At 40.9% G+C, this 26050-nt stretch overlaps 1 protein-coding gene across 1 annotated transcript in view; it reads right to left on the bottom strand.

The window, feature by feature from the left end:
- The window catches only part of myo3b (myosin IIIB), a 49237-nt gene extending 26723 nt beyond the window's left edge, over positions 1 to 22514 (bottom strand). The window contains exons 1-22 of the mRNA XM_031858284.1: positions 22439 to 22514; positions 21875 to 22058; positions 19793 to 19927; positions 19194 to 19298; positions 18818 to 18917; positions 18112 to 18188; positions 17336 to 17481; positions 11658 to 11723; positions 9073 to 9228; positions 6260 to 6344; positions 6050 to 6166; positions 5570 to 5674; positions 5265 to 5348; positions 4944 to 5146; positions 4769 to 4867; positions 4549 to 4663; positions 4335 to 4461; positions 3587 to 3797; positions 2642 to 2789; positions 1313 to 1466; positions 1019 to 1107; positions 708 to 837 (exon numbers count right to left, since the gene is read on the bottom strand). Coding sequence (XP_031714144.1) covers positions 708 to 837; positions 1019 to 1107; positions 1313 to 1466; positions 2642 to 2789; positions 3587 to 3797; positions 4335 to 4461; positions 4549 to 4663; positions 4769 to 4867; positions 4944 to 5146; positions 5265 to 5348; positions 5570 to 5674; positions 6050 to 6166; positions 6260 to 6344; positions 9073 to 9228; positions 11658 to 11723; positions 17336 to 17481; positions 18112 to 18188; positions 18818 to 18917; positions 19194 to 19298; positions 19793 to 19927; positions 21875 to 22058; positions 22439 to 22467 — 2665 coding nt within the window. The 5' untranslated portion in view covers positions 22468 to 22514. The remainder of the gene's footprint in view (positions 1 to 707; positions 838 to 1018; positions 1108 to 1312; positions 1467 to 2641; positions 2790 to 3586; positions 3798 to 4334; positions 4462 to 4548; positions 4664 to 4768; positions 4868 to 4943; positions 5147 to 5264; positions 5349 to 5569; positions 5675 to 6049; positions 6167 to 6259; positions 6345 to 9072; positions 9229 to 11657; positions 11724 to 17335; positions 17482 to 18111; positions 18189 to 18817; positions 18918 to 19193; positions 19299 to 19792; positions 19928 to 21874; positions 22059 to 22438) is intronic.
- Positions 22515 to 26050: the final 3536 nt, after the last annotated feature.

The following is a 26050-nucleotide window of genomic DNA, read 5'->3' as shown; positions in this document are numbered from 1 at the left end:
TAATGCCACTGGGCCTGAAAGCAGGCATTTACAGGTCCCTAAAAAGGAAGTGAATCACATAATGTGGCTTAGCTGAAATAAAGTAGGAAGTGGGAATCTGATAATTTAACACATCTATTAGCATTTCAGCTAAGTCAAGTGACCAGGAGGCCTCAGCCACGGCTAATGACGGGCACATTACTCTACCTTCATTTTACCAACAGAAAAGAGGTGGGAAGATTGGCTTTTGTATTCTCTAAATACTGTTTCTTCATCCCCTGGGTATTTAGAAACCTTATCATGAAAATATCCCACTGCACCCACAATCTGTAGATAGCATTCAGACGTGGGAAACCAAGAAGGACAGCTTAGTGAAAATAAAAACAGAGCGCCGCGCAGAGAGCTGAGCCTCTCAAGAGATAATGGAGACCGCAGATTTATTTGAGCGCGGCACACAGAGGCTTGAAATGAAGGGGGACCAGGAGATGCCTGGGAGCCGCATCTTTAAGAAAGCCCACTTACCTGAACATTTATGGAAGCAGTAGACACCAGCACAATTCACAGAGTAATACAATCAGAACCCCGCATTGTTAACAATAGTTTGTCTCAAAGAAAAGTTTTCATTACCATTTCCATTGTGGTTAGCGGTAGAATAATGCCCCCCCCCATTAGTGGCTGAGATGTTCCACATTGTTATATTTTTCACTGAGGCCTGTATTGTAGCATACCTGTTTTAGTTAAGGGGTTCGAGAACAGCTGCTGCAGAAGTTTGTTCTCTGATGTTCTCAGAACTACAACGATGTCTGCCGGAAGAGTGTCTCTGTTCTTCTCCAAGAAACCGTTCACGTTGTACATTACCTGTCGAGCAGGACACAAGACACAAGCTTTAACTCTAAATGTCACTCACATTTTAAGGAGCCAATCTGATTTGTCATTATGGTAATATCGATGAAATACTTATTGTTATAGTTAATACTCATTTCATACCACACTTCTTATCATACCAATGCACAATTTATTGCACCGACTCATTTGATACCTTTCCTGCGTAATGCTGAATCCCAAAACAAAGCTCCACACGTTTCGGTATCCAGAAGTACTTGCAGCGCAAATTGTCCTCAAATTTATCTGTTGGCCATAAATGAGAAAGGCGCAAAAAGTTAAAGGTAAAAAAGATGCTTCTATCAGCACAGGCAGGAACTTTTTGAAGAACATAAACTGTGTGGCGAGAGCTGGAGCTACATTCAAAGAAGCAGTGAGCCATGTCCTCTTATATTCATGTTTTATGGATTTTCGTTTTGTTTGTTGTCTGAGCATGTTGAAGGAGTCTTACCCACTAAGGTCTGGTCAGTGGCCTGAGGGAAGCGGCTCTCCTCGTCCATTAAGGACAGCAGACCCATGGGCTTCTGCAGGAACATGTCCAGGATGGGCCTGTTGTCCTCGTACTCCACCAGGCTGGCATCCACCCCCTCGCTCTGGTATTCCATCTAATTAGAACCAGTGAATGTAGAACAATCTAGTTGATGATTTCTCTAAATGACCCAATTAAACAATCTGGGCTAAATATGATTTGTGCATGCGTGGGGAAAAAAAAAAAAGAGTTTCTAGTCAACAAAACCAAACAGCTGCAGCCGCCTGTGTGTCTATTGCTGAAGTTCACAGCATAATAGAGTGTTTTACTGCATGCATAAAACCGAGCAGCTCTGAACTAACAAATAGAGCCACTTACTTATTTATAATTTATTTCACTTTGCAAATAACCCAGAGTCATATCGTATTATTGCATCTATTTAATTTCGGATCAAAAAGTTGTTTTAAATATATATTTTACTAATAAAGTAGAACCAATGGATCTAAACCGTCTTCATGTTTAAGTCATTAACTCAGAATAATCAGTTTCCGCGTACAGACACCAAATAAAAATCCCTTTTCCACAGAGCACCAGCCCTTCATCAGGGGCAGCCCGCTCTTGTATGTAGAAGAGGAACTTTTCCACAAACTCAAAGACCTTATTTTCATTGATCACTGTTGTAATTAATGTGCAAATGTTAATTGTCGCTTCCAGTTCTGGTCCCGGAGAATGCTTAAAATATAAATGAATGAGCAGGAAGTATTATCGGATTTCATGAGCGAAATCCTGCCTCAATAAATGATCTTACTTGTATTGTATCTTGTGTTTTCTTCGGTACATGTGTTGCTGTATGAATTTCAATATAAAGCAGTTAGTACGTGCTGTATGAACAAAAGTGCCCTTCCATATCTTTCCATTTAGAAGGACTGTTGCAAAGTTACCACGGACTGAAAGGCATTGTAGCAAAATGCTTCTTGATTAATGTCTATTTATTTCCATCAAGGAAAATAAAGACAACTTCATTAAATCAATTAAGAGTGTAATTTGCTGGTGCGTAACGGTACAAACAATCCTTTACACATCACAGCCTGGCTAAAAGCAAAATGTTCATGTTGAGAGCATCTCTGCGCTGATGGATGTGAACACAAATAATATTAAAATGACTGATTTCCGTAAGTGTTTTAAAGGTAAACATTTATATAAAGTGTTATTGTTGTGAGTGTTGTGCAGATGCATTCATTTCAAGCACATTACATGACATTCATAGGCATGTTGAATTTGCACAGACATACTATATCGTGTCATGCTCACCTGTTCAAGGGCAAATATGTGCTGGTTGAAGTAAAACTGAATCTGCTCGTTTGCGATGTTGATGCACAATTGCTCAAACGAATTCTTCTTGAAGTTTTCAAATCCAAAGATGTCCAGGATTCCCACATTCATGCCGCTCTCTGCGGCACTTCAAAGGAGGAAAAGAGGACAAACAAACGTATTCTTCTATGTTACGGAACAAGCAAATCCCCAGCAGGCATATTAATTGATAAAACTTTAACGACGATCCGAGTTCAACCCAAAAAACAGAGTCTGGTTTGGACGGCCTAGTAGTCTGATGAGAAATCACAAACGTCAGCTCTCAAAAAGTCAGAGCTTCTTATAATGGTTTTATTTCAGTCTCTATTGATTTAACCTCCTGTCGTTTTCAATATTGGCACAAACAATACTTACTTTTAGGGCACTGCATGAAGACTAAACACCCTGCATTTCATATTCAGTGCTTCAAGCTGCTACTTTTCATGATCAGTCATTACCCGCCGTATGTAGAGGTCACCTTTAGTCTGTGCTAGGGGGTTGTTAATGGCAATAAGGAAACGGCAAAGATGACTGGAATGCTCTGGCATTTGTACATCTCTGAGAGGCGACTCCTTGACAGTAGACGCTCATATTTATGAAGGAATTCTTTTGGATCAATGAACAGCCTCTTTGCAGTCTCTCTGAAGTCTTTTTAATCATCTGAACATTATTTTCTCTGCACGCAACTCTGTTTTAAAAATTTATTAAAACTGTTTTTCCACTCCTTTTGCTTGTCTTGTGCCTGCCTATTGATATTCTCCTCTGCATGTTTGCATCTACCTCTACAGACTTCCGTAAAGGTCATCGGAGCTTCGCAGAAACTCTGCGCGATCGCTCAAGATAATCGAAGAGGAGAGAGTTACAGAAGAACGTCCACGTGGATCTTTATCACCGGCAGACGCTCACCAGATATTCATGTCAGGCTGCAGCAGGGTGTTGATGCGGTTGACTATCCAGCTGAAGAGGCGTCCGTACAAGGCCTTAGACATGGCGTCTCGGACGTCGGCGGCCTTGTCCACGGTGTTGGTGCGGATGATGGTCTCGCCCCTGGTGACCACACACTGAGAGGTCAGCGCCTCCTGGAGTTCCTCAGGGCCGATGCAGAGGAGAGAAGCGGCTGAGAGAAAAGACAAAGAGAGTAAATCAGTTTGATAATCAAGAGCTCATCAGCCTTTATCATTAGCATACAAATAGGTCCCAGCCATCTCTTATTGTGGATGTCTGAGCTACTTTACGGTTTTTTTAATGTAAATTGAAAGGGATTCTAGTCTTTTGGATGTATCACGGTTATAACTGCTTACAAAGAACTGACCGCTGTTTTTTGGGTAACACGATGTGATGGATTCATTGTTTATTTGTGTGTAATGCACATAAAAATGTCCAGAAAGGTTTATATGACATTCAATGTACTGTCGCCATAGTGAAACAACGTGTGTCACAAAGAAAACTATTACACAAAACATAAATCACAACCCAACATATATTTTCACTGCTCGCTTAAGTTATAACGCAGTATTTATCTCCCTACGTTTCTTATTTCTTTCTTAAAACACAACTGAAATCTTCTCTGCAGAGAAGGAGGGCAATTGACTTCTCTTTCTTTGGCTGAACGAGGAGTATCGCTCCACACATTGCATAATGTATTGTATCTCACCGTTCTCTAAGGACTCTGAATTAGGCACTTCGCTCTTATCAGTCTGGTGTTGGGATGTGATGGAAGCAAATTCAATATTGCCGGTGTTCAAAACGGCTGAGAGAATTCTGTAAACAGAGTTGACCTCCTAAACGAAAAAGAGAAGAAAAAATTGAAATATTATAGTATGTAATTGATTCGCGACCAAGTACTGTATGTTTTGATCCAGTAGTACCTCTTCAGTAAAGCCGATATTTCGGAAGCACTCCTGAATTGCGTCAAACTGCTCCGTGTACAGTTTGCTGGAGACAATGTCTTGCATAACTTTACAGTGCTGGCTGTCAATATACCTGCAGATGCACAATTGACTATCAATATTGATGCTTCGACACGATGGGAAGGGAAAGACGGCAGGATTATTACGAACATGTCAAAGTCAAACCTGCCGTGCTAACCTAGGAGGTGTCCTGTCTGGCAGCCTGTAAGTCTTCAGCTTGTCTTGGTGGTAAAGCCCAGCATATATGTAATAAAATATGTGGAAGTTTTTCTCCCCCCTGAAAGGAAACAAACAGAGCAGTTAGAAGTGTGACAAAGGGATCTCCAGTCAGACCAAGCCTGAGCAGCACATACATAGCCTGTTTGATGACCCTCGACTTCTCCAGCAGGTACTCAGATATCTTGGCCCCGATAACCGCTCCAGTGGGTGTGAACTTCATCTCCAGGTATTTGCCGAAGCGGCTGGAGTTGTCATTTATAGCTGTGCAGGCGTTTCCAAAGGCCTCTACAAGGGGGTTCACCTGCAAGATCTTCTCACGCAGCGTCCGGTTGTTTGCCTGAGAGAAGCAACATGTTTCTTTGAACTATAATTGTCATATTTTTGATATTCTTGCAGTATTCAGCACAAGTATTTATACGTTCAACAAAGAAAAGATGGCCACGCTGCTAGTATACCTTTCCCAAGAAGGTAAGATGTTGGACGATCAAATGAGCGCTCTCTGTTTTCCCGGCACCGCTCTCCCCACTGATTATGATACACTAAAACAGAAGGAAACAAAAAAAATGAAGAAAGGAATATTTATATTATATTGCATACAATTCCCCCTGATTTAAACAGGCAAACGTCTTGAAGAGAATTAAATCCCTCCCAAACATGTAAAAACATTGTTTAATATAATTTTCTTTACAGATTTGAATCTTTATTCTATCAATTTTACAATCCGAGTCTTCACTGATCAAATTATTTTTCTGTAGAGTACCTGGTCTTTGCAGAACGTCACCATGCCTCGGTAGGCTGCGTCTGCAGTAGCAAAGATGTGTGGAGGGTTGTCAGCCCTCTTCACACCATGGTACAGCTTAGAGAACTAAGAGGAGGCACATCAATACACAAGGCATTTGCATTAAACAGCCATACTCTACAGCCATGCTCACAGCTCTGTGGCTGTTACTTGGACACAGCAGTGTTTTTAGCTGAACGCTAACGTCAGCATGCTAGCAATGACAATGACAAAGATACTGGATGTACAAAGATGCAACATTTTAAGCAGCACCAATGGTTTGAAATGGTATGCACTTCCTGTCTGCTAAGGTGTGGTCATGATGTGTGTCCCTAAACATAAAGTATAATATAGTATCCACTCGGGCCGGACCAATGGCATGACTCATGAGAAATCATTCATTGCTTCCATTGAGATTCGGAAACCTTTGGGAACATTTTATGTAACTGGTCTGTAACCAACCTGGGGAGAGTAGATGCTAAGATTCTGGAAAGGGTTGAGAGCAATGAGGATGTCACCAACATAAGTGTACACCTGCAGCTCATCATATCTCTTCTGGAGATGGCTGATTATTGTCTCCTGTAGAAAAGAAAAGAAAAACACACGTAACATCAAGAACATTGTGCCTTGGACCGATCAATACAAGATGAGATAAACATAATTCAATCCTACCTCATCTAAGAACTCCAAGTTCACCAGATCATCATCGGGACAGCTCTCTATTATGAGGGTTTTACGAGTATTGATCCGCTCGTGCCTGTATGAAGCCAAGGACATGATAATGCCTCAGAAAGCTGTAAAGTGACCACCAAATGAGAAACAGTAGGTTGACTGGCTGAATGTAAGACTCAGTCACTTCCACGGTTTGTTTGAAGCCCTTAAAGCTCTCCCGGGGGACACATCTCCCATTATCACAAGCTGTGATTGCACTTCATCTGTGTTTTGACCTATCACTCTCAAATGAGCCCCAGTGGGCAGAGGTCAGCACAGAGCCAGCTGCCTCCATGGAGCTGTGGAAAACCTCAGGGGACACCAGAGAGTGTGTGAAAGAGAGCAAAAGAGAGCTGCGTCTGTGAGTGCCTCCTGCTTTACGTGTCGATATGTGTGTGTACATGTGCATAATATACTCCAGCGTGTAGTGGATCAGTCCTTTCTATGAAACTTAAAGGATATGGTCGATGATATCCGAGGAAAACGTCCAAACCAACACTAATTTGATCCTATTAACACGTGCTGTCTGTGTAGCCATTGCCTGGTGTACCTTATTCCTTCATGGAGCTCTATTGTTGTCAAAACCACACCAATGAGCCTCACAGCTGCACTTAGTGTCATTACGTTGAACATTGCCATATACATCTGCTGTCAAAACACAACAGGGTTGGGTTGCACCAGCTATTTGTAAATCCATCAGTATGTTTGTTTTTAAAGATCGTAATTATTAGGTGGTTTCAAACTAGTGATTTATTAAATTTTATTGCACCAATAAAGGCTTTGGTCATTTGTGCAGCTGTTGCTAGAAGACATTTGTATCGCCAATCAAATCTATCAATTAGCTTATGTAAACAGGAAGTGACTGAAGCATCACAAACTGAAGCATACCTGACAAATATGACTGTTTAAGGGGGTCATGTGACATATTAACATTAACTGAAAATCTTTTATAAATATGGGTCTGACATTTTTTATACAAACATGCGTAGATGCAGAATTTTGTTTCAAAGTTACTAGTATTTATGCAGTGTAGAATGAAGTATCTACTCGTGCTAACCAAACTAAAGCTCTTTAATGTTTAGTCTGACATCATTAGCACAATATTTTGTAATTTGAGTAACATTGTAGTATTTACGTTTGTGTTTTTTAATAAAAAGGATTCTGCGTCAAGTGTCACATATGCAAGCTAACGTTAGCATTGACTCAATAACTACAGCTATGCAACAGTTACACCTGGCAGTTACTGGGTGTGAATATTTAGGGACAACTACCCTCTACATAGGAAGTAGTTTGTTAGGTGCAACCTGTTTTAATTTGGCGACATTCTTCGACGAGAAACAGTCCACAGAAAATGCATTATTTACTCATTTTTGAGTAATGTTTGTTAAAACATTAGATGTTTTTGTTACTTTGTCGAAAAAAACCAACAATAATTACATACAGTATTTGACAAAAATAAATGTCTTCACTAACACCAGCCTCGCGCTTGAATAAAAGCTAAAGAAAAAACATTTAAGACACTTCTACTTCTCAATCCTTAAAATTGCAAAACACTAAAATATCTATTTTAAACCAGATGCATCCATATTCTATTATAATAAATAATCAATCATAGCGTGAATAAAAATATTCAGGCTTCAGGTTAGGAATTGTTTCCTCCTCTGCCTTTGAATTCATTTTGTATTCTGAATAAATTTGACGGCGCAGAAATAAAGTCTCATGCTCAATATGTGGTCCCTCTGAAGTGAAAACTCGTCATCGTGTCCCTTTGGAGAGGGACCTGAGACCTCTAGCCACTACCTCTCTCCTGCTTTGAAGTAAATCACGCTATTCCACCTACGGCAGCTACTTTTAAGTTCTCTATGTCTTTATTCTTATCTGGAGTCATTGTGTGCTGATCTGTGGCATGAGAGACTAAACTAGGCGAGCCCAGTTCTCGCCCTACAAGCTCCTAATCCCATTATCCACTTTCACTGTGGACAGGAATTCGGGATCAGGCTCAGGCACCGGCTCTGCACACTCTCGGGAGTAAACAGAGCTGGCACAACATCAAGACTCTCAGTCAAGGGTAGGTTCAGCGAACTCCTTTATAACGAAGATTAAGCAGCGCCAAAGTCAGTATTTCTCCAGGAGACTTCTGCTCTGTCATTTGCTGCCATGACCGTGTCTGGGTGAACTATTCATCATCGCACATTTTAGGACAAAAGCTCATGAAATCAGGCTCTGACTCTTCATATCTACATTATCTATTTATCGAGGAACTTGTATAGTAGCTGCCATTTTATTCTGTCAAGAAAATATCTCTAGTTGTGTCTTTCAAAACCAAGCAAAAAGGAAGGCAGCAGAGTTGAAATGTCACTTATTTTCCGAAGTAAATCAATCTTGAAATGAATATTTACTCCATGATTGGTTTAATCACACGGAAGTGCTTTGTACTAAGGACTTCCCATCAGACGTTTGCTACATCGACTGGCCTAAATGGCGTTTATTAATCTAAGGTTAGTCAGCACAATCACTCCCTCTGAATTAGTCACACTCCCCTAACTTCTCTTTAATCACACACTGTAATGTCCATTACTGGGGCTCATCCTCATTTCTGAGTGTAAGAAGATGAGACCCTGCCCCCTACTGGACAGAAAGCATATCTCCACTCAGTCAGTGCCCATCTGCTGCAACAAAATCTCTTAGGGCAGCACACAAATGAAGCGACCAGCTTTGTCACAGCAGCGTATCATTTATTCTGCAATTTTGGAGTGTAAAATCAAGGGACTTACTTGGTCTTGGTTTTGCAGCCAAGGTCTTGCTGCTCCTGGATGAGAGCAGCTAACTGCTGCCGTAGTGCCACATCCTTGCCGTGGGCCTGCTTGATGAAGGGATGCTCCAGGAGGTGGGTCACAGATGGACGAGCTTCAAAATCCTTTATCAGACACCTTACAATCACAAAAATAGAGGAGGCTTTGAGCATGTTCAGACAGACAAAGCCGCCAACATTATCCATCTTTTTATTTTCAATCTTAAAATCAGAGTGAATTAAACTGCTGAGGATAAACTGTGCGATCACCTGAACATTGTAGAAAGCTGGTTTGTTGAGACCAGTTCAGACAGACACTCACAGCCAGCAGAGAGCTCCTTGTGTTCTTATGTGTGGGGTCACTAATCTGTCATTCTCTGTCTGAGTACCACATGGTCCCTATCACCATGGCCCCCTGAGTCCAAACAAGCCTTGCTATGGCACGGCAGTAAGTCCTATCTGTGATGTGCAGTGTTTGCCAATAGGTGATGTCACTTTGTGATACTGGCCCATGGCCACAATTCTGCATCAGTTAGCTGCTGATACAAATGGTTGCAAAACATTGACCACACACCCAGAGGAACACTGGCTTTCATTTTTGACAGTTTGATATATTGTGAGACAAAAACTATGAAAGTAAAATACTTTAAATCCCCTTCTGAATGCAACGATGCATCCATCAACAATCCACATTTGTGCTGTTCAATTACTTGTTCAACTAAAGACTGTGTGTGTGTGTGTGTGTGTGTGTGTGTGTGTGTGTGTGTGTGTGTGTGTGTGTGTGTGTATGTGTGTGTGTAAGCACTTCAGCACCAACTATTGCAGGCAGAGGCGAGATAGGAGAAAAACACCAATCTAATTCCTTCTACCTAATCTACACTGGAATTCTGTTTCTTTTATCAGTTTGTTCAGCTCTGAAAGTTAATTCCATGAATTCATTAGCGTCAGGACATTAAGCAGAGGTTGCTGCTATTAGCAGGGCTGTGCTGCCGGGATGCTGAACGGCAGGCCACTCTGTCACAGAAGTCAGCTCTCTGGCTGCACAAGCCAGAGACTGACGCCGGTGATGGATTTATTATCCCCGAATCATCCCCCCCCCACCACCTCAGTTTCCCCTACACACACACACACACACACACACACACACAGGGGTGACTGGGCTGAAAAGGCTTCACAAACAGCCTGCAATGGTTGATAACATTGTCCAGCCCCCCCACATTGAACTCTGCTGGGCTTTGTGCGGGGAGATTATTTCTGATATGATATCACACAATCCATTACCACAGATTACAGAGTTGCAATCCAGAAATTAAAACCAATGCAATTATATTCTTGTAAAAACTGCTACGAGACTACAAAGAACTAACATCACTACAATGTTTGCTGACTGGTTTAAGGGTTAATATGCCTCGATTGTGTCCTGACCAGTCAATACTCAAGTGAGGCATAAAAAAAGCCAACAGGCCTTCAAGGCAGATGGTCTGTTTGTTTTTTTCAATTACTTCTTTACAGTTAATGCATTTCATTGAAAACCTCGAACATAAATGTTAGCTGGAAACCGTGCCCACACAAATTGAATTTTATTTTCTCATTATGGGTCAGCCTCACACACCTCTGCTCTGCGCGGTGGATATTAAGGTTGTATATTCTGAGCAACCATTTACCAGCAAACCACTGACGTTATTAGCTTTGCACTGAGGAGGAAATGATAACTTATCTGGGCCTCAGATAGAATTGATAACTCAGGTGAATTAGTTTGTTCCTCTGCAGCAGATTTACACAGATGAAAGTCAATGAACAGAAGGACAAGAGGGTTGATATAATCTGGCTATAAAATATAAATTCAAACTCCCTCGATGTTAAGATGCACATTCCCGCCTGCTGACAATGTACTAAAGCTAATGTTCAGTTGTTCCTGATAAAAAAAAAAGTCTTTCTCCATATACGTTTTAGCATTTCATTTTGGACAATTGCTACATAAACATTTTCTTTTTTAATTGGCTTATGATATTTTCAAGAGTAGCATCTCAGTAAAACGAATGTGTACCATCTTAAGTATTGTTAGCAGAATCAACAGCAGGTGCTCAACAGTCACAGATTTCAATGTCTTGCAAACAGATTTAACAATAAATTGATGTATTTACAGGCTGCATTTCCATGTACATTTGATGTTAATTTTTCTTATTTTTACATTTAATATACTTTTATATGTGATTCAGAACTGTGCAGAACTCTCCTCGTCCTAAAGCATCCCACGCTACTCCGCCTCTGCACCAAACACATCCATATCATTATTTATTCACCAAACCAAACAAAGCCCTAGTTAACTCAATTTGAGGGAATCTTACCAAAAAAGTATATTTATGTTGAATGAATAAATAAATAAATATCTACCGATATATCATTATTCTTCAAGAAATCTTAAACAGCCTCATATTCTTCAGAATAGGGTTGGGCTCTTTCTGAACATACGTGCTGCTGTGTGCTTTCACTGCCATTGTGTGTGTGTTTTTTTTTTTTAAATAACTGAGTACAAAGGTTGACAGGTTAAAGTAAGAGGACACTTACTGGCCGATGAAATGGCAAAAACTCCTGCACCACTGCTCTGGATTTCGTAATGTAGGGGAGGGATTTCTGAAACAAAAATCACACGTGCAAAAGTCAACTTAACATTTGAAAAACCGAACTACACATTTAAACGTCATCATGATCATCTCTAAAAAATGAAAGTCTTTGAGTTAGTCTCCTGAGTTAGCTGACAAATGATCGCTGGCAGGCGGAGTGTGACCGCCAGACTCCTGTGAGAGTTTTTTGGTCCGAGGACGAGCTGGTCGGGCTCCAGGTCTGTGGCAGCCGCAGAAAAAGTGACAAATGATAACAGCTCCTCTACTGTCTGGCAGCAAGCATCTGCCATTGGGAGCCACAAGTTATGGGAGCTAGTTGTACCTCTGTCAGCAGCATTTACGGAGGCCATCTATAATGAGGCTAACACTTTTCAAGTGTGCGAGATGACAGGAGGCAAATCTGTAAGAGGAGCCAAGGCTGGACCGGCCTGAGTACAGTCATCTTCACAGGGGAGCTGCAAGTCTGACAGCTGGAGGCCGAGCCTTTTGTCACTGTCAGGCAAAACGGTGACAGACCTGGTCGAGACATTTATTAACTGTACTAATTAGTTCACACGTGTTGTTTCACAAAGCTGACAGACAGGTAGAATATGAAAAAAAGGAAAAGGAAGCATGAATTTTGTTTATCACATACAAACCAGAGGTAGATGCAGCTACACGTTAAATGACAACATACTTAACATCTTTTTTTCTCTCTTTTTTTTTTGGAAGAGTGGGAGAGGATGTTGGGGTACAAAATCTGTCATTTTCCACAGCACTAAGTTAGTCGAGTCTTTGATAAGGATTCAGACAGGCAATCCTTTCCAAAGTGCAGATCAAAGCCAGTAACTGACTGCTTCAATGCAACCTCTAATATGAGCCTGAAGACACGTTCTCGCCTTGATGTTGTACCATACTGCTTATACATTAGAAAGTCAATATAGCAGCACGCTGCTGATAACACTGTCAAGTGTGCTCATTGTGCTTAGCAAATTCAGGCATTTATTTCTTTCTGTATTTGTGAGAGTGCTGGCTCATATTGTAAACACAAATGGCTTATTCAAATCTAGGTCCAGGCAGAGCTTGTACTGTCAGACGTTCCTCAGAGTGGATTGAGGCAAAATCGCAGAGGTGTCAACGGCACTTGACGGCTGTAACTAAGCCGTGATGGAAGACAAAAAATCAGGCCAATGTAATATTTGAATATTTCATATGCAGAATTTATAATTCCCCCATTTCCCATATGTACTGTGACGCTGTATTCAATATTGTCAGTGCTCCCTTGCTTAAAATCTGTCTATGCAGCTCACATTAAAACACACATGAAACAAACCCAGTAAAGGTTTTGAATCAGTATCATTATGGAGATTAAAAAAAACAATCTATTTACTTTTCCAGATCTCCACAGTCTCCAAAAGTCCACTACACCAGACAACATGGAGGTGATTACATTACCAAAACAAGGCAGCAATGTTGACGTCTACACTGCAATCTTGCGTAACCTTCTTAGTGGTGGACAGTGATGTACTTCAAATCTTACAAATAATCAAAACAGCACTCAAGATTCAGAATAACTGGTGAAAGATTTATGTATTTCCTTGGTTGTTGGCCTATTTTCAGCAAAAAAGAGGGAATTAGTGTTACAGCAGAAACACGGTGGCCTTCATAAGGACTGAACAGAGACTACTAGTGTCTAAAATAAAGACTTATTCAGCGAATGGACCACCTGCTTAAAATTTCATCTCATCCATCACTGCAGCCACAGCCCCAGCACTTCTTTGCGCATACGTATATGCATGAACACGCAGGGCTACTGCTACATCTATCACGTCTTTGGTGGCCACATCGACAAAATGCTGCAGTCCTGGACGCCACACAGAGCAGTAAAATAACATCATCAAAAACAGAGATGTTAAAGCCTTAAGTCATGTAGGAAAATCATCCAAACAGCCAATGGTCTCTCTTATGGGTCAAGACTGCACCGGGGTCTAATAATGGGAACACTGTCACATTATGGTTATGTCGCTCTATTCAAACCTTATACAAACTTTTAAACATAGAATGGAAATGTGGAAAATCAAAGCCGTGTGAGTTCTTTAAAAAGAAAAGGCTGGTTTTCACAATCACAGCGAGCAATGTGTTGAGAACAACCCTGGCAGGCTTCACACGGTTTCCACATCAGCAGTATTTCTGACATTCTTGTGTGACAGACTGAAAAGCCGACAAGTTATTAATCGTAATCATCTAGAAGAGTTTCACAGTTGTTGGTGGAATTTCTTTCTGCCAAGGGGTCTCAGAGAAAGGACCCAAATGCACACTAATCTGCAATTATTAGCTTCGCTAGTGGCATGGCTCTAGGTTTGGCATTGTCAGTTGGTCGGTCCACCACCTATAATATATTCAGTCTATGGTCCTGACTGAAACATCTCAAAAAATATGACAAGAATGGACAACCCGAAAACATAATAAAATCACATAACAATCATTCTAATTTGTTCAATACTTTAGTTTATGACTAAATAGTAAATACCTGCAAACCGATGATGGCATTTCGAGTTTGAGTTTAGTGCTGATTAGCAAGAGTAAGCACACCAACGCTCTAAACTAAAATGGTGAACAAAGTAAACAACATACATCCCAAACATCAGCCTGTTAAATTTCTCATTGTGAGCATGTTAGCATGCTAACATATTTACCTTAACCCACAAGCTGCTGGCATGGCTGTTGACTCCTAGTATTGTCCGATACTGTTGATGAATAATAGTTTTGCCAGGAGAGGATTTAAAAATACATGTCATGTAAAATGCAAACATATCTGCAATGATCATATATCTACTTAGTTCGGTAACGCATGGATTCAACATATCCTTCAACACACAGGCAAGACGTATCTTTAGTTCAACTTGATTTTTCACCTCTTTGAAAAGATTTCTTTGTGTCAGAAACCCATGAAACTGCACTGATATTCATCACCCTTGGCTGTTCAGCTGCACAGATTTTAACTCATGGCTTTCTCCATGAAGAGCTGTCTCTCGCCAGCACGCTGGTGTGGATTTCTCTCCCTGAGCCTCATCATTTGATTACCCTTTGTTGCCCCACGACAGGCCATCATTTACTACTGTCTTCTATCTGGTTCGTGCTGCTCTCCGCTCAGACATATATATGTCCTGTTAAATATGTGGCTAATATCTACAGGGATCTGGCCGAATAAACACAACCTTGGACGGCGTTGCCAATTGCCTTTAACCTTTACAACGCATTTTACACACACTTTGATTTGACTTTACATGGACACTAGGCATGCACAGCAAAGAGAGAACCTGCTCAAGCAATTAACCTTCCTGTGTATTAAATACCACAGACCACGTTTGTCTTGAGTAACTGTCTGTAATTAATTTAGCAGTTGATGATTTTACAACTTTACCCTCTGACATGCTCCGTTACCTTCATTCATGGCCACCATGGACATCACATATCTGTCATATGCACTGTAACACACTCAATTAGTTTTAATCATGACAAAGGGCAAATTCACAAAAGCCTCGGATTCAACTTAAATTAAAACAACTGAAACTACAAAAAATAGAAGCATGATCTAGCTGAGATTCAAACATATGCACGGATGTCAAAGCTCATCAAGTCTCAGATATTTCTGAAGCACAAACAGACGACGCACCAAGGTGACCCCAATTCATGGAGCTCATCAGCGTCCCATCTGACAGATATCATCGCTCCTCTTATCATTTATAGCCGGCTGGGACATAAACATTTCCACCTGTGCAGAACCCCGAGCAAAACCAAAACGGTGACATAATGGCAATCTGCTGCTGTCCCCTGTAGTCAAAGTGGTGATTGCACTGACTGTTGTTTTGGTCCTCGCCAGGAAATATTGAGCTCGACAACAATACCTGTCCAGCAAAAGCTTGTTTGTTTTTTCAGAAAAAGAAAGAAAACGAATGATTAACAAACAGCATCATAAAGAAGTAGTGCCGTGACTTTAACGTAAAATAAAATGTATAACATGAATCACAACTAGGGTGAATTTGTCTTGTACATGGAATATCCTCTTAATATTACATCTTCTATATTTCTTTGACTATCGTTTACTATCTAGATGTGTTTCAGAGAGGAGGAATGATAAGGTGGATGATACATAGATTAACTACATGAGAGTGAACCCTTTAAAGTCTAGAAACACATTACTGTGTGCAACTGTAAAATATGAGAATGATGAAAATGCTTATTGCATGTTTAAAGTGCTTGTATGGTTTCATAAAACATGTACTATCCAAGGACAATACTTCTGTACGGGTTTATGAAGTATTAAACAGAGAAAGAAAATCGGAACTTTGCAATGATCAAAACCTGTGAAGATGAATCTCTCTGATTTCATCATGAATCACTCCCGCCACCTCTAAAAGCCCAAAGGTGAAACACATCTCCCTATTTAGGAAGTGATTCACACAGGAGTCATAATTTACACCACGTTCCCTTGTGATTTTTGTCTGCCGAGCAGCAATGATATGGGAAAATATATTTGAGATAAATGACATGTGAACAGAATCATTTCATGGTTCAACACATTCGCTGTGATTTATAGCACGACCACCGAGTCTTTAAGGTCCCGATACCAAAAGGGCAGAATATCTATTTTGATTGGAACAGAGACTGAGGAATGTCAGTTAAAGATATACGTCCCATTCTATCAACATCCTAGTTATCCCCAGAGCCACAGAGTCGAAGAGATCTGCAGTAATGAAATAGGATTGGACATTGACATGGGAAATGCATATGCCCCCTCTTATTATGGCTGCTATTTGATAAGGAAACGTGTTACTGCTACTTGACAGAAACCACTTATCCTGTTCCAGGTAGTTCTTTTAAATTTGTCCTTCACATACGACCCCTAAGCTACATCTACTCCACCGAAAAAGGTGACGTGTTATAAGGTGAATACGTGAGAAAAGCCTAACTCTGAATTAGCAGCATTCATTTTCACGAGTCGCCCTTACTCTTGCAATTATCTTAAATTCTGGATGAATTTGGTGCTGATGAAATGCTACAGTATAGCTCCATAATTCCTACCACACAAACCATCCATGTTCCTCTTCTGGCTTGGCAGGGAGGAGATAACATTGTGACGGGGAGGAGGTGACAGCCTCATCTCAATGTGAATGGAGCTAATCACCAATGCAAATTGCAATCAGAAGGGCATATCTCTACCTAACTGAGAGATAATTGCGCGATTGTGCTGATAACAAAAGGTCAACCGCGTGTAGCCACTAAGCTCTCAAATGATCATCAGACACACACCGTCTCCAGCAGTGAATATTTTTACAGATTGAATCACTGCATTAATTTTAAGGCCAAACACAACTACATTTTGTTGATGATGAAGATTTTGAACACTGATTATTCAGCAGATGCTTCCTTTCAGATGAGACAATGGCAACAAGGAACATGGATCAAACCACAAATACGCAGTTTAACCAAGAAAGTCGCGTTTTTTCGTTTTTTTTCATCACCTCTACTGTCAAATTCAGTTTGCCATTGTCCTCCTGTAATAATGGAAAGCCGTCTTTGAGTTGTCCTTGTGTGGGCAGCCCCCGGTTGTGTGGTCAGAGCGCCCTCTAGTGGACTCACCGTGGGATCTTGAAGAGGGCTTTAACTGGGTGCATCTCAGCCAGCGGGGGATCTCCATCTGCCAGCTCGATGGCTGTGATGCCGAGCGACCACACATCACAGCGGGCATCGTAGGAGTAGTCGTACTGCTGTTCACAGGCTATGACCTGGCAAGACAACACGACTGTGACCATCTGAACAACTCATTTAAACTGTGAAGTACTAAAAAAAGCAGTTCCCCCTCAAATTCCTGAAATAAAGCACCATCAATATCACCTTAGAGATATTGAGTAATAACTTAAAGAAAATAATGTTCAAACGGATCATAAAGCTGAATATAACTTCCTTATTATGGCACTCTCTTACTGCTGAAAACCTGGCAGAGTTACAAATATCTATATTTATGGACTATTTAAATACTAAAAGGTAGGTCAGCTCAGTTGCCCGTGGTATGAGCCTCTCTTTTTCCACAGTCAATAATTATAACCGACACTACATTTTACAGCTGACTTTATTCTAATTGCCCCTGAGGTCCCTCCCTCGCAGCCCAATCACTGCACCTCATTTCTGCCAAAGAGTAAGCCGAGGGGCCACAGACTCCCAGCTATTAACCTTGAGGCAACCTCAAGTGCTGCACCCGTGGAGGGGAATACACAATGACACAGGGGAGAGTCACACAGAAATAACTGAGCCTCTCTCCCTCTCTCTTTGTGGCACATATTAGAGATTTTGCACATTTAAAAATGTTCAATTAGGCATTAAAACATGTGTGTGTTAACTGAAGCGTGGAGTCTGACCTCAGGGGCCATCCAAAACGGAGTCCCGACTGATGTGTTCCTTCGCAATCGTGCACTGGTCAGTTGAGCTGAAACACCTAAAAAAATTAAAATAACATCACTTTTTATAATAATCAAGATTAGTATTTTTATTAGTGTGAATTTACTAAGAATAAAATACAATTAATGGCTAAATGTTTGAATTAATCAATAAATCCTGGCATATCATTTAGTGTGGCAGCCTGCCAAGCAGTAATAATAATGGGCTATAATCATTTCAAATTATGTAGGACAGATTTTTATCAGCATGAGTCCACTTCATCTCCATGACACAGAGGACATAAACATGCCTAGGGGTGACTCAAAGTCATTTACCATAACAGCTTCCTTTTAATATGCAAAGGATCAAATAATGCAATTTAAATGAGCAATAATAGCCTTAGGTTAAGGCTGCAGTCCATGAAATAAAAAGATGTTATGGTGAGCGAGGGACTAAAGTGTGGAGCACATAAAAGGATTCATCCTGTGCTTGTGTTTGTCTTCACAAACAACGTTGCAGGGATGTGCTGCTGACCATTCCCATGGATCACAAACAAATACTTAATTTATCTGACAATGCACTTTAGCGCACAGATGAAGCTGAGAGACATTTTTCAGACCATGATGCATTTGTCTCTTTCCAGCGGAACCCTGAATTGGCTAAATTGCCTCTTTCAAAGACCATTACCAAAGTCAACCAGTTTGACTCCTCCCTCAGTTGTCAGCAGAATGTTGTTGCCTTTGACGTCACGATGGATAATTCGGTTGTTGTGCAAATGCTGGAGACCCTTTTAAGTTAGAGGGCAGAAAACACAAGGTGCTCAGCGTGAATCGCCATCCCATTATCCGTCATTTGTCATTAGTATGAATTAGAATGTGATGCATCGAAAGATTATGCAGTAGAAAAGTAAGGTAAAAGACGTTCCACAGCTGTTCAGAGTGAGAGGCATTCATTAACCGACTGCCACACTTCCCCTGCCGAAAATAAATCCTCAGCACGCTCTCTGCATGTTTGCATGCCACCTCCTCAGGAACATTAGCAGTTTTGCAGCGGGCCATCTTACCGAGAGGGCACTGTATAAGATGTACGAGATAACAGGCTCCTGCAGACGCTGGTCTCGCATGAGCAGGCCTTTGATGAGTTCTGTGACACAGCCGCCGTTGCACAGCTGGGAGGGAGACAGAGAGACTCCGGTTACTCGTCCATCACTCAACCACTGTAGATTAGGATTCACGGGGAGAGCTCGCCCACACACACAAGTCAGAGGAAGCAATGCAGCATCACACGGCAGCATGATAGCATCAACATTCATGTCGGTGGGTTGTTGAGACAAACTGTGGCTCATTTTATAACAACTAAAGTATTAAAGTGTTTCAATTAAACAACCGAGTTGTGTAATATTTTTGGGATCACAGTCACAGAAATGCAGTAAAGCGTACCCTGTTGAGTTGGTGAAGCAGTTTCTTCCTCATATAACATTTGCAAAGCTGATTTTTTTAAATATTTTTATCATTTACATCCACATACATTGGCTAGCAGTCATCCGGCCATTTAGCACACAGCTTGATTTCTTCTTGAAATCGATTTTTTTTGTAATTATTTTGCAAATATTGTGGACAATATGGCCGGGGATGTGATCTTAAATGGTTGAGAAGAGCTCACCTCAAGGACCAGCCAGAGCTGTCCACCCGATAAGTTGTCTGACTTGTAGAACATGCCGAAAAACTTCACCACATTCGGGTGGTTGGACAGGGACCTCAAGATGTTGTATTCTGCCTCAATTTCCTCGTCCACATCCTTTAAGACAGCAAAAGAAAACGGGCAGAGTTGGAACATAGAATTTCCAGAGTTGTAGAAATGCAAATATGAAGCAAATAACATGTTGAAATGTCATGAAAATAGCATTTATGTCGCCATATTTCAGGTTGGGTAACAGCAGAAAAAGAGGTGGACTATAATTAGACTGCTACAGATGGGGTTAGAAAGTCACTAACAAAGGAACTGGGCCGGGTGTTAAACTATTTCTGTCAGTGCTTTTCTATCAAAGTAAATCTCAGAGGAAGGGAAGAGCACCAGTCAGAGAGGCAGAATTTCTCCTCCTGGATGTCTGATTGATAGTGTCAGCAGTCTAATCAGGGAGAGGGATGAGAGAGGAGGCAGCTTCATCTTCATGGCCATCGGGGGAGCCTCATTGTGGATAGCACTGGCAGGATGGGGATTGTTCCATTGCCACAATCACAGGCACGCCTAAGACCAAGTCTCACTAGTACAATAGGGTGCCAATGCAGAGGCTACAGCGGTCTTATCACACAGACAAATGAAAGGGTATACAGAGAGGATACAGACAATGCAGCAGCTACATTTCCTGGTGAGGGTGTGTTAAACTTAACATGACAGGAAATAAATGAAAAGGGGAGACGTTGATGTATATCACTGGAGCAAGTACAAGTACAACTGCATCAAGATGGAGAGGAGGAGAAAGTACTGGCAACTTACTCTGTTTGTATGGCTCGCATGCTGAGACAAGTCACATAGTTATAAAGAAAGACACAATGGTTTTAGTCTTTGCTTTTTTTTTTTCTTCTGTCACAATATTATGAGTTCTTGCAGTCATTAAAAACTGTCAAAGTGATGGTTTTGGGGTACTCAAACTAACACTTAGGATGGGGAGGCAGAGTCAGATTAGTGTGTGAATTATCTAGTTGAGCCAGCAAAACAATACATACGCAGTTTTACAACTGTCCATCAAGTTTCCCATTTACATGAATTATCAGTTTCATTGTCATATATTTATTTTACTTTAATATAAGACTTATTTATTCAGCACAGGTCAGCTGAGCATACATGCTGAGTCATAAAGACAACATCATATTAGGCAATATACAAGGTAAATGCTCAGTTGTATCAGTTACAGGTAAGTAAATGAGAATAGTCACAGACGTTACACAGAGTTATTAAGTGTGTTTGAGGTTACTTTGCACTAATCAAAAATCGTTCCCAAAATCTTGTGTCCTTATTGCCTTAAAATTGAGAGATAACCAGTGGCAGATGTTGCTAACTTTACACGTGCAGTCATGTCACATGCAGCTGGAAACTTATTATGCAGCTAAATGAGGTAGATACAACATGTAGGCACAAGTATGACAATAATGCACCTTCAATTTAATCAGTGGTTCCCAACCCTTTGGGTCAGGACCCTATACAAGATAAATACAATTGTTCACAAGACAATTAACAAGATAGTAAAGCAGAAAACAAGACTAAGACTGATTTGGTCTGGACCAAAGTAGTGGACGGGCTGATCTAAAGATGGATGGATAAAAAACTATTGCCACGAAAAATTGTATTCATTTTTTTTCCAGACATTCCAGTTCCAAATCCAGTTTGGTTGGTCTCAAAAAATCATTTTCAATTGTTTTGGTCTTAACCCATAACCCGTGATGATGGGCTGCAACTAGTCAATTCAAAGGGCTAGAAGTCAAGAAGGTTGGACACCGCTGCATTCAATTAGTTTCTGGATTTTACTACTTTAGATTAATACACTATATATAATGAAGCCCTAGCTGGTTCTGCAGCATCCAGAGTCCACTTTAGGGTTAATTGAAACAGCTTTTGATGTCTGCAATGTGACGGTTATTATGTTGTCAAAGTGTAACTCAACCGCAGGAAATGGAAAATAGACAACATGCAGTAGCCACAGTGGGTTTGAATTCTGCAGAAGGTTCCACTGTAATAGGGACTTACATTGACCGGGTCCAGGACTTTCACTGCTGCCTGACTCCCATCCGTCTTGTTGGTCACTCTGTAGACTTTCCCATATGTTCCTTTACCAATGGTCTCCACTATATCCCAGTTACTTGATGGATCGCCCAGGTTCTCCATGTCAATCGTGCTGTACTTATAAGGATACAGTCCATACAGTGACCTCCTAGAGGATAAACACAACCCCAGGAAAAAAACAAAAAAACGTTACAAAATATAGAATATTTAACATATCAAGCCAAAACGAAATTTTGAAATGACTCTGTAGTGACATGGAAACGTATAGTAATAGAAACTAAGCCGGACAGAAAAACACTTCCAGCTAACATCACAGAAGAGCAGGTAATTCAGATAAAATACACAGAACTTGTAGAGCTGTGTATGTATAGAACAGAGCAGTACATTTATTCCCGAGGGCCTACTCATTCAGCTCAGTGAAACGACTATATTCGCCAAGGGAGCCACTTAACAGGTTTAAAGCAGGAGAAAACCAAGCAGAAACAAAGCAGACAGCTGTAGGGGGAGAGGACTGTATACTCTACTTACATGGCAAATGTTATTTTCTTCTGACTCATCGGGGCTGAGCAAAATTACAAATAAAGAGTCTCTTGTGATCATACTGTAACAGCACCAATAGCAACAGCAATTGCTTCCTGAAGAGGACGGGCAACAAGTGTCATTTCACAGACACAATTAGCCCTCTCCACGGGACCTCGTCACTGCGCACTAAGAAGTGCAATCTCCTCGAGATCAATTGGATTGGACAGAGATTAATTTGACAAGTGTTGTGCTGAACGAGCGGTGAACAGACACGGCACTGTTTTGTGAAATGATCATTATGTAACGCGTTTTATAAAGGTGATTTACATTCTATAAAGGTTATAAGGGCTAATGATCAACAGCGATGCAAAAGAGCAACGCGAATCATCCTTTAAGTCTACTCGGGATGTTTCTGTGACCAATGCAACAGGAAAAGACCGACGGCGCAAAGCATTAAGTGTCAAAACAGCTTAACCGGAATGACATGATGGATTAGGAACTGATGTTGCCATGTTGGAGAACATGCATCCTATTTTTTTTTCAAAATGACACGTATTCCACATTAGTATGATGGAGAGGAACGTTCGTGGACGATCTCACAACTGCGTCATAAACGCGTTATGCGTCACAGTGCGACCCTGAGGGGAAGTCCAGATCAGAAGATTGATGTGGAAAAAAAACAAAAAAAACGTGAATGACGTTTAACCCTCAGGAGCTGTGGCAACTCACACGTGAGGACTGATTTATGAATTGTTGTGCATGCAGGTTGAGCAACGGCATCCGGGTAGATATGAGATGGATATGCGGCTATTCTGTGGGGACGTTCAAACGCGCAGTACTGATATCCTTCACTGTTGTCCTTCAGGGAGACACATGCGATAGCAGCACTAGCCAAAGTATCTTTTGTAATTGCGCGTTTTTTACGACACATAGATAAATAATAATTACACCACAGAGCAAATACTGAATCACTTTGCAACAAGTCTGGTTTCATCGTCAGTCTAATAATCCATCATTGATGTATTGAAGTTAATCGGCCATCTTAAACTGTCTGTGAATAATGCATCACGGCTGCCTTATTAATCAACACGAGCCAAAACTGTTTACTTGCCGTTTATAACTGTCGACCTGTTGTGTAACATGTGTCTAACCTGTTCTGCATCTACACAACGCCGTGAACGCATCACCAGTCACCTGTGGGCAAGAGACCGTCACCAACTTTTGAAACAGACGGCTCATGTTCCTCCACAGCAGCTTTTTGTCATAGACACTTAAAAACGTAAATTTAAGCATCAGATGTGCCGCTGCAGATCATATGAGAATGATTATTGTTTTAGTCAATTAGAGGCTAATGTCGAATAATACACATCTTGTTCTGCAAGAGCTTTCAAACAAGCAAAGCTGTTAAAAACCAAACACAACAACAGCAACAGCTAGACTTTAACAGCAGATTGTGCATCAGTCAAGCATAACTTTAGGTTACACATCACAAATAATCTCACCTACTGCTTGAACAACAATTTAAAAAAAGACATTTAATTCATAGTCTGCAACCCCCCCCCCAAAAAAATATTCACTTAAATAGTCAAAGATCAATAAAGCTCAGATCACCGAGCCAGGAGTCACACATACCTGCTTCTGTGAAAGTGTTTGTCTCTCCCTCACACCAAAACGCTCCCGTGTAATTCATGCTAATCTATGGGGGTTAATAATTCACCAGTAATCTGCAACCTGATCTGCAGCACTGTTAAATATTCAGGTGGCAGATGTATCCACTCATAATGGTGGCTGATATGAAGCCTCTCAGGTTGCACACGGGTTACCAGGAAGCTCATGATAGTTGCTAGGTCACATGACATGTCGTCTCCCCTTCTGTACATAATGTTATTTACACATCGAGCTTGTTTCCACTTCATATGAAAGCTTTGTCTTAATTGATTGTAAGCCAGTGACAACAATGTAATAAGCAAATGTGCAAAGTGCAAAGGATTCCACTAGACAACCTGTCCATGAAGTCAAATATAGATCCAGAACTCCAATATTAACCCATTGTAGGAGTTTACAATATCATTAATAATCGGGCATCCTAATCAATATGTTTATATCGACAAAGAGCCTCACTCACACACAGTGACAACAATCCAGACATTATTCTACACGATAAACCACAACACTGGATGTTGCTGTTGCCATGAGTTTAAAGCCCCAGGGATCTAATTAGGTGGTCACAGCAGCTGGAAATAGCTTTAATATTGTCAGAACTTGATACATAAAAAATGCTCAAATTTTCATACATACTTTTTCTATCATGCCTCCTTTGGAGGCCAAAAAGGTCTCAAGCCTTCTCACCCTAAGCCCCTCCCTGTCACATAAATAATCGATCAACTTGTTACAATGCTGGGGAAACTAGTCACAAAAGGAGTCAAGTTGAATTTCATTGAAATGATTAAGAACATGGACAGGACGATTCTCTCTATGCTTTAGCAACTTTTGTGCAAAAAAAACATTTATGGGTTGTTTTTTTACACACGAAAGGCTCTCTTGCTATATATTGACAATGGAGTAGAGCAGTTGTGCCAAACATGTGGGTCACAGGATTGATCTAAGGGGGAAGACATATTTCTGCTACAGAAAGTTAGGATTATTTCTTCATTCTTTTGTCTAATCCGTAAAGGGGATACTCCTCTAGACCTGGGTATAACCTGTATACATCGTGCAGCCTGTGAAGAAAGGTAGCAAGGAGACATAGCAACGTTTTAAAGGGGTCACGAACAAAAGAATTGAGAGCAAGACAGGCTTCTTCATATTTTCTTGACTTCTGTTTGAGTCTTGACAGAGTTGCTAGCATCAGAGCACTCTTTTTTTAACGTATTGTTCCCAAATGAATCAGATTTACTCAACATTAGTTCTCATCCACAAAGACGTTTTCTGTCTCCTTGTCAGAAAACAAAGAGAAAACCCAAATGCTGTTCTCTTAAATGGACAGGAGACACATCATTGCAGCTGCAGAACAGAACACCACAGGTCCTCAATGGCAGCGCTCAGGTTACCCTTTGTTTACCATACTGTCAGCGTACCTGAAAAAGGGATATCGTATCTGCTGTTCAAGAGCTTCTCTGTGACACAGTGAAAGGATGGAGAAAAAAAAAAAATCATCATCATCAAACTACTACTGTGATATGTGTTTGGTTAAGTGTTTGCTTTGTGGTGATAGTAAATGCAGACGCTTTTTGTGCATAATAATATGCCCCCCCCCCCCCAAACATTTGCATTTACGGCACATCTGCATAATTCTGAGTTTCCGTGATTGTTGGAGGTGATAATAGCTTTAGATGATGTGAACAGCTGCAGCACAGGGGCCGTCTTTGTCACCATGAAACAGTGAAAAGTAAAAGTGACTAATCTAATTTTCTGCTTCCATCAAACTCGCACAATCCTACCCTCTCTGGTGAAGCCTTGCGGGAACTCCACTTGGTAAACCCTTTGGTAAATCTGCAGAGAGAAAATATATAATCCCTTTTAAGGGGATGTGAGGAGGCTTTGCAGTAAACCTCCACTAGCCACAAGCCAGCCTGAAAGCACTGTGCCCTTTTTCTCACCCTGGACGACCAAAGCCTC

The sequence above is a fragment of the Anarrhichthys ocellatus genome, unplaced genomic scaffold, assembly GCF_004355925.1.
Source record: "Anarrhichthys ocellatus isolate YVR2014 unplaced genomic scaffold, GSC_Weel_1.0 scaffold20, whole genome shotgun sequence".
Taxonomy (NCBI): domain Eukaryota; kingdom Metazoa; phylum Chordata; class Actinopteri; order Perciformes; family Anarhichadidae; genus Anarrhichthys; species Anarrhichthys ocellatus.
The sequence above is the reverse complement of the archived record's forward strand: the minus strand, read 5'-3'. Positions and strand labels throughout refer to the sequence as shown.